Below are 13,222 nucleotides of genomic sequence, written 5' to 3' on the forward strand. Positions count from 1 at the left end.
GTTCGCTTCATTCGCCTGAGCAAACTTTCTCAGAAGACCTATAGTTTTACAGAGTCATGCGACTTCGGTAATATCGAAAAAAAATTAATATTGCGGTATGACGGTATTTACAATACCGTTACATCCCTACTTAAGAGCAATCACTATCTGTTCATAGCTACTACAGCAGGGGAGTTCTCCAGATCAACCTGAGCTCAAACTCCCCTCTCACCTTGCAAACAGGAGGGAGCCCCAGGCTCGAGGATCTTATAAGCTCAGGGCTCTCTCCTGGGACAGCATGCCAAACAAGCTTTATAATCAATCATCAGCTAAGAGAGAACTCTTGAAATGGCTCGTGAAAAGCAGTTATCGCTAGCACGGCCCAAAAAAAACAACATATGAGTTGACTGATATTTATTAACTGTTTTTTGTAATTTAATGGTTACTGAATAAAATTTATTAGACATGAATGCATTGACTATTAAATAAATACACACATACAGATCAAAATCCCATTTATGAATCACATCCACCTAAACCAGGCATGTCCACACTCGCTCCTGGAGGGCCGGTGTCCTGCAAGGTTTAGTTCCAACCCAAATCAGACACACCTGGACTAGCTAATCAAGCTCTTACTAGACTTCCTTGCAAGTGTGTTGAGGCAAGTTTGAGCTAAAATCTGCAGGACACCTGCCCTCCAGGACTGAGTTTGGACCTAAACTAATCTGAGCATCTCCTTCATACAGTGAAACTGGATGGAGATTTATGACGCAAGAAAATCCATATCGCTTATGCATTCAATTACAAATAATGTAGGCTCTTAGTCATAAACAATTGTCCCCGACATTAATATATTGTTGTTCAGAGGTAGCATGAACTACCATCCATTTTTCTTCTGAGAATAATCTGGTCTCCATGAATACATTTTTCATATTTGGCTGAACTCTTCAAGAACGGAAGACTCGGGCAGACAGAGTGCCTAGCTGTTTTGCCTTTCAGTAGCTGACTACTTGGCTTCATATGGTGAGTTTTGCCTTTTTAAAAACAAACATGGCCATTTTAAAGCCTCAAGTCTTAAATTTTGGCAATAAACAAAATAAATATACAGCATCCAAGTCTATCTTGTCATGAAAAGGCATTTCTTTGCTCTATCTGTGTTGCGACAATAATTGTTCCATTGGGTCACATGTTTTTTTTAATCTAGACTGTCCCTGCAGTCTTGAGGACTCCTTGACGTCATGTTGGGCGTATAAATGTAGCACCTTCACTTAAGAATGACCCTCTTAGACTAATTTGCACTGGCTTGCATCTCCGTGGATCCAATGACAAATCTGTGCATACTTGATGGGTGTTATTCTCACTGCCACGTTATAGTCCTTCTGCATCCCATCGACATCCACCCACTGGTGTCCAGAAAACACACCGATCACCTTCCTCTTCCACTTCCCTTTTCCTCCCTGATCCCGTAGCCTTACATAGACACCGGCTCCGCTCGATCCCTTCTGCGCATCGCAGTACTGGTACATCAGGTCATTAGACTCCTCCAAGACTGAACAGAAGCGGTAGACCACTTTCCCCAATTGGTCGTTGTCAAACCCAGAGAAGTGAATCCTTCCAGCGGGGACGTCCTTGACTGCAGGAACAACACCCAAGTCCATGAACTTCATCTTGTGGGCTCGTTTCAGCTCCAGCAGGGCGTAATCATAGTCAGCCGAGACCTCCTTGCCTGTTTGTCTCATCCAGCCTGCTGGCACTTGAGTTCGCTTGACCCGCGTCCACCTGAAGACTGTTTTTTTAGACTGGTCTGACTCTGTGTCTCGCTTCATACGGTTCATCCTTTTCCCGTTGGGCTCCTTTATTTCTGCTTCACTTTCTCTCCTCTTTTCTCCTCTGCTCCTGCCTCCTCGTTGGCGTTCTCCCTTGCGTTTGGAGCGAAGCTTCATGACACCCACACGGAGCTTCTTTGTGCCCTTCAGATACTCGTGGCCATCATGGACACAGTGGGCAGAGGTCAGCACATGTCTTGGAGAAACCAAGATGCCTGAGCAACCCGTGGAGAGCTTAACCGAGGTGGAAAAGGGGTAATTGGTGGTGAAATGTTTATCGGTGATCACAAAACGCCCATCCATGCCGTATACCTGCCGCTTTCTGCGCTTAAGTGGTTCTGAGTTGCAAACAACAGAAGAGGACTTGTTTCTGAAGTCAGTGGAGAATTGCTCCAGTTTGATTTTGGTGAAGATGCGCGTCCCGTTCTCGTAGACTGTTTCATAAGACAGCAATCGCTCCAGCTCGGCAGGCCTCGGTTCTGGCAGCTTTCTTTGGCACTCAATCCCACACATCACTGCTTGGTCATTGGATTCATCAGCAGTGAATTCTGGACTTTGAAGAGTTGCTGTGCTTTGGTCCAGGATCACTGGGACCTTCATCTGTGTCGAGTGGCAGTTGTCCTCATTGTTTGTGATGGAGGCACCTCTAGAGGCCAAAGAAGCAAACACAGCCAGCGCAGTAAGAATGGACAACAAAGATGGAGGATCTGTCATTTTGCTCTGCCTGAGGATGAAAAGACAAGAGTTCAGAAGTTAAAGCATCTACATTGTAAGCAACTCTACATTTCCAAATACTGGATTTAGGGTGCTTTCACACCTATTAGAGAATTAGAGGCCTTCATTTATTTACAAACTAATTTCGAGGTAATTGGTACCTCATCAGCTCCGTATATTGCACCAATCAGACAAGTATTGACACTAATTTACCAGAGCTTTCTACTCCAGTCATCTTCGTCTTGAAGAATCCCCCCTTCCATCCCTTCTCTGATAAAGTGGTGGCCCAGTGCTTAGCACTGTTGCCTAACAGCAAGAACGCCGCTCGTTCGGCCCTCTCCAAGCCCGTCGGGGTTTCTGTGCAGAGTTTGCATGTGCTCCCCGTGTTTGGTGGGTTTACCCCAGGTTTTCCGGTTTCCTCCCACCGTCCAAAGACATACACCATAAGCAAATTACCAACTTCAAAATAGCCTCCTCAGGCAACTCTTAGTCAAATTTATCTCAGCAGTTCACAAGGGGAGTTCTCGATACCTACCTGAGCTCAAACTCTCCTCTCGCCCTTCAAACAGGAGGGAGGCCCGGGCTCAAGGATAGTCTGAGCACAGGGCTCTCTCCTGTGACAGCATGCCAAATACGCTTTATTATCAGTCAGACCATGAAGCAGGTGTTGTTCTTTCTTTTGAGGTGTCGGTGCACAAATGAACGAAACAATAAGCCTAAAACAATATATTAGAAGATTAAAATAAGGAAAAGTTATTAGATCGGTCAATTTTCCTAACGGTTAAACGGCAATTTCAGCATGCACTTTCGTATTTGACATGAAACACATTTACCTGTATGATTGATGGCATCCTGCCCTACTCATCATTCTCTTTATAGAGCTGTATATATGCCTATTATACAACCGTAATACACTTTGATACAGCCTGGTTCATTAGTTCATTCTCACTACATTAAATCCGCTTAAGAGTAAGTTTCAATTGAGCCGAGACTGTCTGAATGAGGCGCCGTATGATTTGACCTGGATCCAAGCATGATTGCTGGATTCACATATGCCAAACGAACCACGCTAACTGAACAAATGAGACGGGTTCCGAAACAAATATCTAGGTGTAAAAAAATCATTCTGTCGGTGACATTGACTTTAAAGAAGGTCAATGCTTTCTGATTCTTTCTCACTCTCCCTTATAAATGTCTGTTTTGAGATACAGTTGAAGTATGAAGAATTATTAGCCCCCCTAAATTATTAACCCCTCTCTTTATTTTTTCCCCAATTTCTGCTTAACGAAGAGATTTTTTCAACACATTTCCAATCATAATAGTTTTAATAACTCATCTCTAATAACTGATTGATTTTATCTTTGCCATGATGACAGTAAATAATATTAGACTAGATATTCTTCAAGACACTTCTATACAGCTTTAAGTGAACATTTAAAGGCTTAACTAGGTTAATTAGGTTAACTAGGCAGGTTAGGGGAATTAGGCAAGTTATTGTATATCGATGGTTTGTTCTGTACACAGTCAAAAAATTTGCTTAAAGGGGCTAATAATATTGACCTTAAAATGGTGTTTAAAAAATTAAAAACTGCTTTTAATCTAGCCAAAATAAAAACAAATAAGACTTTCTCCAGAAGAAAAAATATTATCAGACATACTGTGAAAATGTCCTTGCTCTGTTAAACATTGTTTGGAAAATATTTTAAAAAAGAAAAAAGAAAAAAAACACTGCTTTAAAGCATTTAAGGTGAAAAAAATGAGTACTTTAAAGTAAAAAAAGAAGCATAATGGCACTTTAAATGACAAGTTAAACTTCTAGAAACTTGCTTTGACTATCACAATCCCATTTAACTCCAGAAACTCAACATTTACCAGTTATATTACATCTTAGGCATAACTCATCTTTCATTTTATGAACGGATTTAAACAGCAAAGAGACTATTGGTGATTGTCTGAGACTATGCTGAGGTGTACACAGCCAATGCCCTTTAAATAAAGCAATGGTGTGTGTCAACCTAAGGTTTTTTTCTGAGGTGAACTTATTTTTAGTTGTTGTGAATGATAAGCATAACACTCTTTATGCTAGCAGCACCTGGAGTCAATACAAGAGTATTGCGTTACATTGAAAAATGCTGAAAGTGAACAGTATTGTATGATTGCAGTGAGAATGTCGTAGTGAGTGAGCAGAAAACTCAAGTGTTGAACTAGTTCCATCTTTTGTGTAGTATAAATAATGCTGAGTGAACGATATTGTGAAGTGATATAAGATGTGTTATTGTATTGAACTTTCTCCATAAGTTAATTAGCAAGTATTCCTGTCTGCTTCTAATTTGCGTTCTTAGCATGTTTAAACAATATGAAAATACAAACTTACCCTCAAACTGTATGAACCCAAAGAGAGACGACGAGTGTGTGCCTGTGGACTCCTCTGTTTAAAGTAGACCATCTATCTGCGTGTTTCCAAGTGCTGCACACGGAGCTGATCTCTGCATGAACGCGCGCCTGAGAAAAAAAGGCGGGAACGAATGAGTAAACTGGTGTTTGGTGGCTAGCACACCCACGCCGATTTAACAAGGCTACGGGCGGTTATTTATTTATACACGGCTTAAAATCTGTTGTTGGTCACGAATTGAGATGTGTCTTGCTGAGGTAAGAGTAATTCCATGCAAGTGTAAAGTTTTCTCCAAAAATAGCAAAATCCTTTATATGTTTTCTGTGTCTCACAAAAAAAAAATCATATTCGAGTAAAAGTACCATTACTTGTCTAAAAAGTAGTGTAAGTAGAGTAAAAGTGTCTGTTGTAAATATTAATCATAATACCTTTTATTTATAGGCACCTTTTAAAGTACTCAAGGACACCTTACAGTATTACAGGCAAATTATAAAAACAAAACAGAAAAGTAATAAAAATATTATTAATCTAGAAAGTCATTAAATCCTGAACAGAAAGGTTTTAACCTGAGATTTAAAATTGGAGATCTACCGTTCGAAATCCACATTCGTCCACCTGACGAATATCTAACGACAGGGAATTCCATAACTGTGGTGCTATGCAGCTAAAAGCCCTGCCACCAAATGATTTCATCTTAAAATTTGGAACTGATAACAGTTCATCTGCAGAAGATCTCAGTGAGCGCCAAGGAGTGTACCAGTGAAGAAGTTCAGAGAGATAATCAGGTACCAGTGTAACGGAGGCCAGCTAGTAAGTGTGCAGGTAAACCTCACTCCTCTGACCTCTAAAGGTGCTCTAGCGACAGACGCTAGAGGCCATGGTCTTTAGCCTCCTTGTTAGAGCAACCGACTTCCATGCTGAAAGTCGTCGGTTCGATACCAGCTCGGAGCAGATTGGGTGGCTTAGGACCGATGGGGTTGCGTTGGTGCCGTGACCCGGATGGAAGTGAGGTTTAGGGGGGTGGTTGAGTGTAACGGAGGCTAGCTAGTAAGTGCTGTGCAGGTAAACCTCACTCCTCTGACCTCTAAAGATGCTCTAGCGACAGACGCTAAAGGCCATGGTCTTTAGCCTCCTTGTTAGAGCAACCGACTCCCATGCGAAAGGTCGCTGGTTCAATCCCAGCTCGGAGCGGATTGGGTGGCTTAGGACCGATGGGGTTGCGTTGGTGCCGTGACCCGGATGGAAGTGAGGTTTAGGGGGGTGGTTGAGTGTAACGGAGGCTAGCTAGTGTGTGCTGTGCAGGTAAACCTCACTCCTCTGACCTCTAAAGATGCTCTAGCAACAGACGCAAAAGGCCATGGTCTTTAGCCTCCTTGTTAGATCAACCGACTCCCATGCGAAAGGTCGCTGGTTCAATCCCAGCTCGGAGGGGGTTGGGTGGTGTAGGACCAGCAGGGTTACACCAGGTTGTGAAGAACTTTGTAAGTTAATAAAATAATTGTATATTGTACACGAAAAAAAAAAACAGGAAGCCAATGCAAGTGAAGGAGAATTGAAGTTATGTGTTCAGAAGCACGCGAGCGGGTGACCACCCTAGCTGCTGAGTTCTGGATTAACTGTAATCTGTGAAGTTGGTTAAGAGGGATACCAGATAGGAGGGAATTGCAATAATCAATCCTTGATGTAAGCAGAGCATGTACAAGCACTTCAGTGTTTTGTTGGGATAGTGAAGGGCGCAGTCTTGCAATGTTACGTAAGTGAAAAAAGGGAGATCGTGAAATATTACTAATATGTGAGTTAAATGAAAGCATACCATCTAGAATAACCCCAAGACTTTTAACATGAGCTGTAAAATTTACTGTGGAATTATTGATAGATAAAGGATTGAGCTTTAGAAAGAACAGATTTAGAGCCAAGGGCTTCAGTTTTACTGATATTAAATATTACTCAAAGTATGAGTAAAAATTATATACCTTTTAAAAGTACTCGAGTAGTGAGTATTACGCTGTAAAAAGCTGATGTTTACATGTAACTTGTGTATGTGTGTGTAAACGTAACATTCTGTAGAGCATTTAGTTATTGCCCAGCAGGCACACAACGTCATAAGACGTTAATATTAGGTTAGATTTAAGTTTCTGATTTTAGGTGACCAAAATTTAATGTCTAGCCAGCGTCTAAGGACAACGTTATTTTGATGTCCAATAATGACACCAAATGACGTTGATATTTGGTTGATTTTAGGTTGTGTTGGAAGTGATCAAAATCCAACATCATATTGACCTCAAACAAACCAACCATAAGTTAATAATTAACAGATATGCCGTTCAATCCTTGTATATGTCTTATTCAGAAACCTCTAGGGGATTCACTGACAAAATTTGTGTACGTGGCCCAAAAGCCCAAACCAAGGCCAGGCAGACAACTGACACACTCAGACTCAGCGAGATCTGTAATTTGTCTCTCTCACGCTTTCGTCCTCTCTCTTTTTTCCACTTAAGCTTGACAGCTTGATCAACACAAAATAGCTGATGCACACAACAACACGTGTGCTTAATCACAGTCTGACTGTCAGTGAGGAAAGAGAGGAAGATGAATTAAAGGAGAACTGGTGATGGGAATGTACTTTGTGATTCAGACCTTGTGCACTGCGTCATTGTTGACATACAAGCGCTCATTCTCACACGTGCATAATGCTGGATAGAAGAGCACAACTGGCAAGGTTTTCAACTTTTACTGACTTTTATATTATTAATATTGCACGGTCAAAGTAGAAATTTCATTGTGTAGTTAAAGGGCACCTATAGTGAAAAATCTACTTTTCAAGCTGTTTGGACAGACTTGTGTGTATATATAGTGTATAGACCAGGGGTCACCAACCCTGTTCCTGGAGAGCTACCTTCCTGCAGAATTCAGTCCCAACCCTGATCAAACACACCTGAACCAATTAATAGTACCTAAAGCAGCACTTGATAATTACAAACAGGTATATTTGGTCAGGGTTGCAACTAAAATCTGCAGGAAGGTGGCTTTCCAGGAAAAGGGTTGGTGACCCCTGGTATAGACCATCATATTGGGGAGATATAAACACACACAGTCCTTTTTTTTTCAATTTAACAACATAAAAACGGTAGATAAATTGGAGCGGTTTTCAAACCGACCACAACTTGTCGTAGGAGTCCAGCGAATTGATTGACAGCTCTATGTAGCATGTCCCGGTAGTCACGTGTATAATCATGTCAACAAGACCAGACGTGCGCAAAGCAACCGGGAATAAAAGGTCTGTTCAGTTCGCTAGGATCATCAATCATCATCAAATGTGATCAAGAGTGCACGTGTGCAATGAATTACAGCGATTTACTTCAGCTTAACTTCATCACAGCCGCCTGTCAAAACAATTATAAAGGAAGATGCTTCAATCCCGGTTTGTGGACGTTCAATCAGGTTTATTTTGTACATTAACAACAGATATCCATACAGCAGTGGAGATTAACCTGTAACCTTTCACATATGCGTGCAAAACTAAACGCGCTCTGTCTGTCTATGTGTGTGTGTCTGCTGCGGTCCGTGCGTGCGTGTATCTGTGTGTGTGTATGTGCGCGTGTGTACTTTGTTATGATATTGCATGTGACTCATCAATGCAACTGCACAACAAATACTCGTTGGTAAAGTTCTTACTGTAGTATTCCTCACAAACGCTACGTGAGACCTTCTTCCTTTAAGTCTGTCTGTTGTCTTACGCAGCCGAGGAGATTTAACGCACGCTGACAAGCACGTAGAAACAGTAGGCGGGGAGGACTCGCCTTAAAGGCGTAGTCAGGGCCGGAGAAAGCTGAACTGCCACTCTAGGCAAAGGACGGTTATGCCACCCTCAACCCTAAAGTAAAAGCGGTGTTGTGTGAGGGTAGTGTCGCGGACGCCGCCCTAGACACGGATATAATTGAGGGCGCAGGTGGTGAGGGTAGTGTCACGGACGCTGCCCTAGACGCGGAAATAACTGAGGGCGGGAGAGGTGGTGGTTGTGTCGGGGACTCCGCCCTCTGTATTCTGCCGCCCTAGGCGGCCGCCTAGGTCACCTCTATAGATGCGCCAGCCATGGGCGCAGTCTGACAAAACCACCCCCTGGTGGAAAAATGTATAAAACAGGATCTAGTAAAAGGTATAATGAAAAATCAGATGGGTGTTTTGAGCTGAAACTTTACATACACATTCTAGAGACAAAAAACACTTATATTAAATCTGAAAAAAGGGGTAACCTAGGTGCCCTTTAAGACAAGAATCACTACTACTATTGCTCAGGCTTTGGTTTCTAGTTTAGTAAGGTCTAGCCAGTTAGTCCAACGACAGAGTCTACTGGTGGACGAAGGTTCACTGCATGTTCGGTCTTTCCTTTGCACAATGTTGATTTACTTTCAGTTTAACTCATATCTGACTGCAATGTTAGTATGAGGTGGTTTAGAATGTTTATATATTTATCCTTGTTTTATCTGACTCCAATTTCAAAACATTTTACGTCTTTTTAATATTACTTTAGATCAGCAGTGACCAACCCGGTTCCTGGAGATCGACCTTCCTGCAGATTTCAGTTGCAACTCATATCAAACACACCTGCCTGTAGTTATCAAGTGCTGTTCAGGTCCTAATTAATTGGTTCAGGTGTGTTTGATCAGAGTTGGAGCTGGACTTTGCAGGAAGGTCGGTCTCCAGGAACAGGGTTGAGCACCCCTGCTTTAGATAATGAATGACTATTCTCTTCGATTCGTTATTATATGTTATTCTCATTCATTTGGATTCCTGTAACTGTCACGTTTGGGAGATTGAAACAGGAACAAAAAAGGGTGTAGGATCCAAGTGCAGTTTATTGATGAATATTGTGCAATGACAGAGAACCAAAAAAATCAAAGTAACAAAGTATCAAAACAAACAAACAAACAAGAAACTAAAACAGATTAAACTTAGACTCGGCAACTATGACAGTATACAAGACTGGAATCAAGAACACCATACCAACAAGGACGAACGACAAACTAACAAACTGGTTGAATGGCTGAATATATAGTCCCGGAAATCAACGGTAAAACAGAGACAGCTGTGAATACAAATCAGTGTAAGTGAGTTCTGGTGTGTGTGCGTGGTATGTATAGAATTGTAGTTCTTGGGCTACGAACTACAGCGCCCTCAGGTGGTTACTGACAGTCGTGACAGTAACATCCTGAGTCTTGTACCGGCCAAGTATACAATCTCTTAAACACAAGCGTGTCAGTCTTGGTCACTAAACAGAGGCGATTAACCACTATTCTAAAAAGGCAGAACCCTACTTACTCAGATTAGAACATTTGTTGTGTGGTCCCCATAGATCTGCTATTTACTAAATCAAAAGTTTAAAGATGAAGGCCTATCCCCTTAGATAGATACTTGAACTTCTTTTATTGCATGCCCTCACACACATACACACACATGGCAGTGTCTTCCCATTCATCAAGTTCATCAAACACCAAAATGAGTGCTCATTTTAGGACGCACTATCATTTTACATAATCACAGTTTCTTCATTTAACTCTCACCTCAGCTGAGGATATACGAGCATCTTTGCACATGCACAAACACATCTCTGATTTACCAAGGCAGAATCTAAAAAGGTTTCCGCCATGGCATCACTGTAAAGATCCTTTCTGGTTCCTCCATGGACATATATTCTTAGGCGTGTAATGATACCATGGACAACAGGTCAAACAGTAGCAAAGATGTTAATATAATAGCTGAATAATAAAAAAAAAACAGTGGAAAAAGCTACCATTTGTTTATATTCATCATGACTCTTACTCTATATAGGTGGAACAAAATTTATTTAACTAAAGCTTAACAAGTGAAGTTTATTCATAAACTAATTTCGAGAGGAGCACGTGATTATGATTGAACACGGCTGGTTCTGCATTAGCATGCTTGATCCACCAATCAGGCCATTCCTAACCACTATAAAGAGCCAGGGTTTTCTCACTACAGTCATCTTCGATTTGAAGAATCCCCCCTTCCACCCCTACCTTTTCACCTTTCCCTCCATAGGCCAGCACGGTGGCTCAGTGACTAGCACTGTCGCCTCACAGCAAGAACGTCACCGGTTCTAGTCCTTTAACAGGCCGGTGGTCGTTTCTGTGTGTAGTTTGCATGTTCTTCCCGTGCTTGCGTGGGTTTTCCCCGGGTTCTCCGGTTTCCTCCCACATTCCAAAAACATGTACAACAAGTTAATTGTTAAATCTAAATTTCAATACAGGTAATCTAATAATGCAGCATATCTTTTAATAGCCTTCAATCTTAATCTTTAGCTATTATAAAAAGGGGAGTTGTCGAGATCTACCTGAGCTCGAGGCTCCCCTCTCTTCCTCCAAACGGGAGGGAGCCCAGGGCTCAAGAACCTTCGAGCTCAGGGCTCTCTCCCGGGACAGCATGCCAAACTTGCTTATAATCAATCATCAGCTAAGTGTGAACTCTTGAAAGTCTTTAATGTGAACCTAAAGGTGGTGATGGACAGAGTGGGTCTTATTAGAGTGGGCTTCATTGCATGAAATATTTACTACATTTAAGTCTTGATTTGGGGATACACAGCAAATCCTGATAGGCGGATCGAAGGGATCTGATAAGCTGATGATACAAAGTCAGTAGCTCATGTTATCAGCATGGTTCTAGCATGAATTAGCATGTTGCTAGCATGTTTGTAGAATAAACTAACATGTTGTTAGCATGAATTTAGTATAAATTAGCTTGTTGCTAGTATTTTTAGTATGAATTGGCATGTTGCTAGTATTTTTAGTATGAATTGGCATGTTGCTAGTATTTTTAGTATGAATTGGCATGTTGCTAGTATTTTTAGTATGAATTGGCATGTTGCTAGTATTTTTAGTATAAATTAGCTTGTTGCTAGTATTTTTAGTATGAATTGGCATGTTGCTAGTATTTTTAGTATGAATTGGCATGTTGCTAGTATTTTTAGTATGAATTGGCATGTTGCTAGTCTTCTTCTTCTTTGGCCTTAGTCCTGTATGTTTGCGGGGTCGGCTATTTTGGAATAAGTCCTCCATTTAGACTTTAGTCCATATGATATCGACTTTTTTTACACATTCCGGCTGGCCTGTCGTCTGGGTCTGTCACCCTTATACACTCATACATTCACACACTACGGACAATTTACCCTACTCAATTCATCTGCAGCATGTCTTTGGACTTTGGGGGAAACCGGAGCACCCGGAGAAAACCCATGCGAACGCAGGGAGAACATGCAAACTCCTCACAGAAATGCTAACTGAGCCGAGGTTCAAACCAGCGACCTTCTTGCTGTGAGGCGACAGCACTATCTACATGTTGCTAGTATGGATTGGTATATTGTTAGTATGAATTTAGTTTGGATTGGTGTGTTGTTAGTATGTCCAATGTAAAGTCAATGGCGTTTTTTTTTATGGTACAGTTGCTAAGGTGCCATCAACGACAGATAACATCATAAAGACTGATATTTTTCAAGATACTAGTATTCAGCTTAAAGTGACATTTATAGGCTTAACAAGGTTAATTAGAAAAGTTCTGTAGAAGATCAAAAATATTTATTGCTAAAGGGGACTAAAAATATTGACATTAAAATGTTAAAATAAGTTTAAAGAACATTAAAAACTGCTTTTATTTTAGCCGGCATAAATCAAGTAAGACTTTCACCAGAAGAAAAAATATTATTGAAAATACTGTGAAAAAAATCCTTGCTCTGTTAAACATCATTTGGTAAATAATATAAAAACAGGAGGGTGAATAATTTTGAATAATTGAATAATTTTGACCTATATATATATATATATATATATATAACTAGTAACTATTCACTGTAATTATCCTTATTATCTAATACTTTTTTACTCTTACTCGTGTAACTTTTAAGATTGTTACTTTTAAACTTTCTGTAGTAGTAGTTGGTGTAGCACTTGTGATTTATTATTATTGTCAGTTATTATTACTGTTGTCCTTTCTTTCTTTTTACTTTAATTTTTACTATCATACATTAATAAGCATTGTTGTTACTCCCTACCTCTGACTGGTTTCTTTCTATATGTTTTATTTATATCTGTGACACTTGCTTCATTTATTGACTGTCATTGTTCCGTATGTATGTACTCTGACCTGTCCACCAAGTTACCTTTACATGCATACACACACACACACACACACTCACGCACATACCAGTACCTGACTATATTGTTGTTGTTTTTGTTTTGTTGCTTTGTATTTGTAGGATGTTTGCATATTCTAACAAAAAAAAAAAAAGATTGTTACTTTT

At 40.7% G+C, this 13,222-nt stretch overlaps 1 protein-coding gene across 2 annotated transcripts in view; it reads right to left on the minus strand.

The window, feature by feature from the left end:
• Positions 1 to 392: 392 nt before the first annotated feature.
• Positions 393 to 13,222, minus strand: part of LOC100002503 (inactive serine protease 35) — a 21,207-nt gene continuing 8,377 nt past the window's right edge. Inside the window, exons 1-3 of one of the 2 annotated variants that reach the window (XR_012398924.1) lie at positions 4,894 to 4,973; positions 695 to 2,529; positions 393 to 555 (exon numbers count right to left, since the gene is read on the minus strand). Coding sequence is in view for 1 of the 2 variants with exons in the window: in XM_073939676.1 (XP_073795777.1) it covers positions 1,263 to 2,519 (1,257 nt within the window). In the remaining variant the exon portion in view is untranslated. Of the gene's footprint in view, positions 2,530 to 4,893; positions 5,022 to 13,222 lie in introns of those variants that run through there. The other variant, XM_073939676.1, reaches the window with a different exon arrangement.

The sequence above is a fragment of the Danio rerio genome, chromosome 23 (genome assembly GCF_049306965.1).
Source record: "Danio rerio strain Tuebingen ecotype United States chromosome 23, GRCz12tu, whole genome shotgun sequence".
Classification (NCBI taxonomy): Eukaryota; Metazoa; Chordata; class Actinopteri; order Cypriniformes; family Danionidae; genus Danio; species Danio rerio.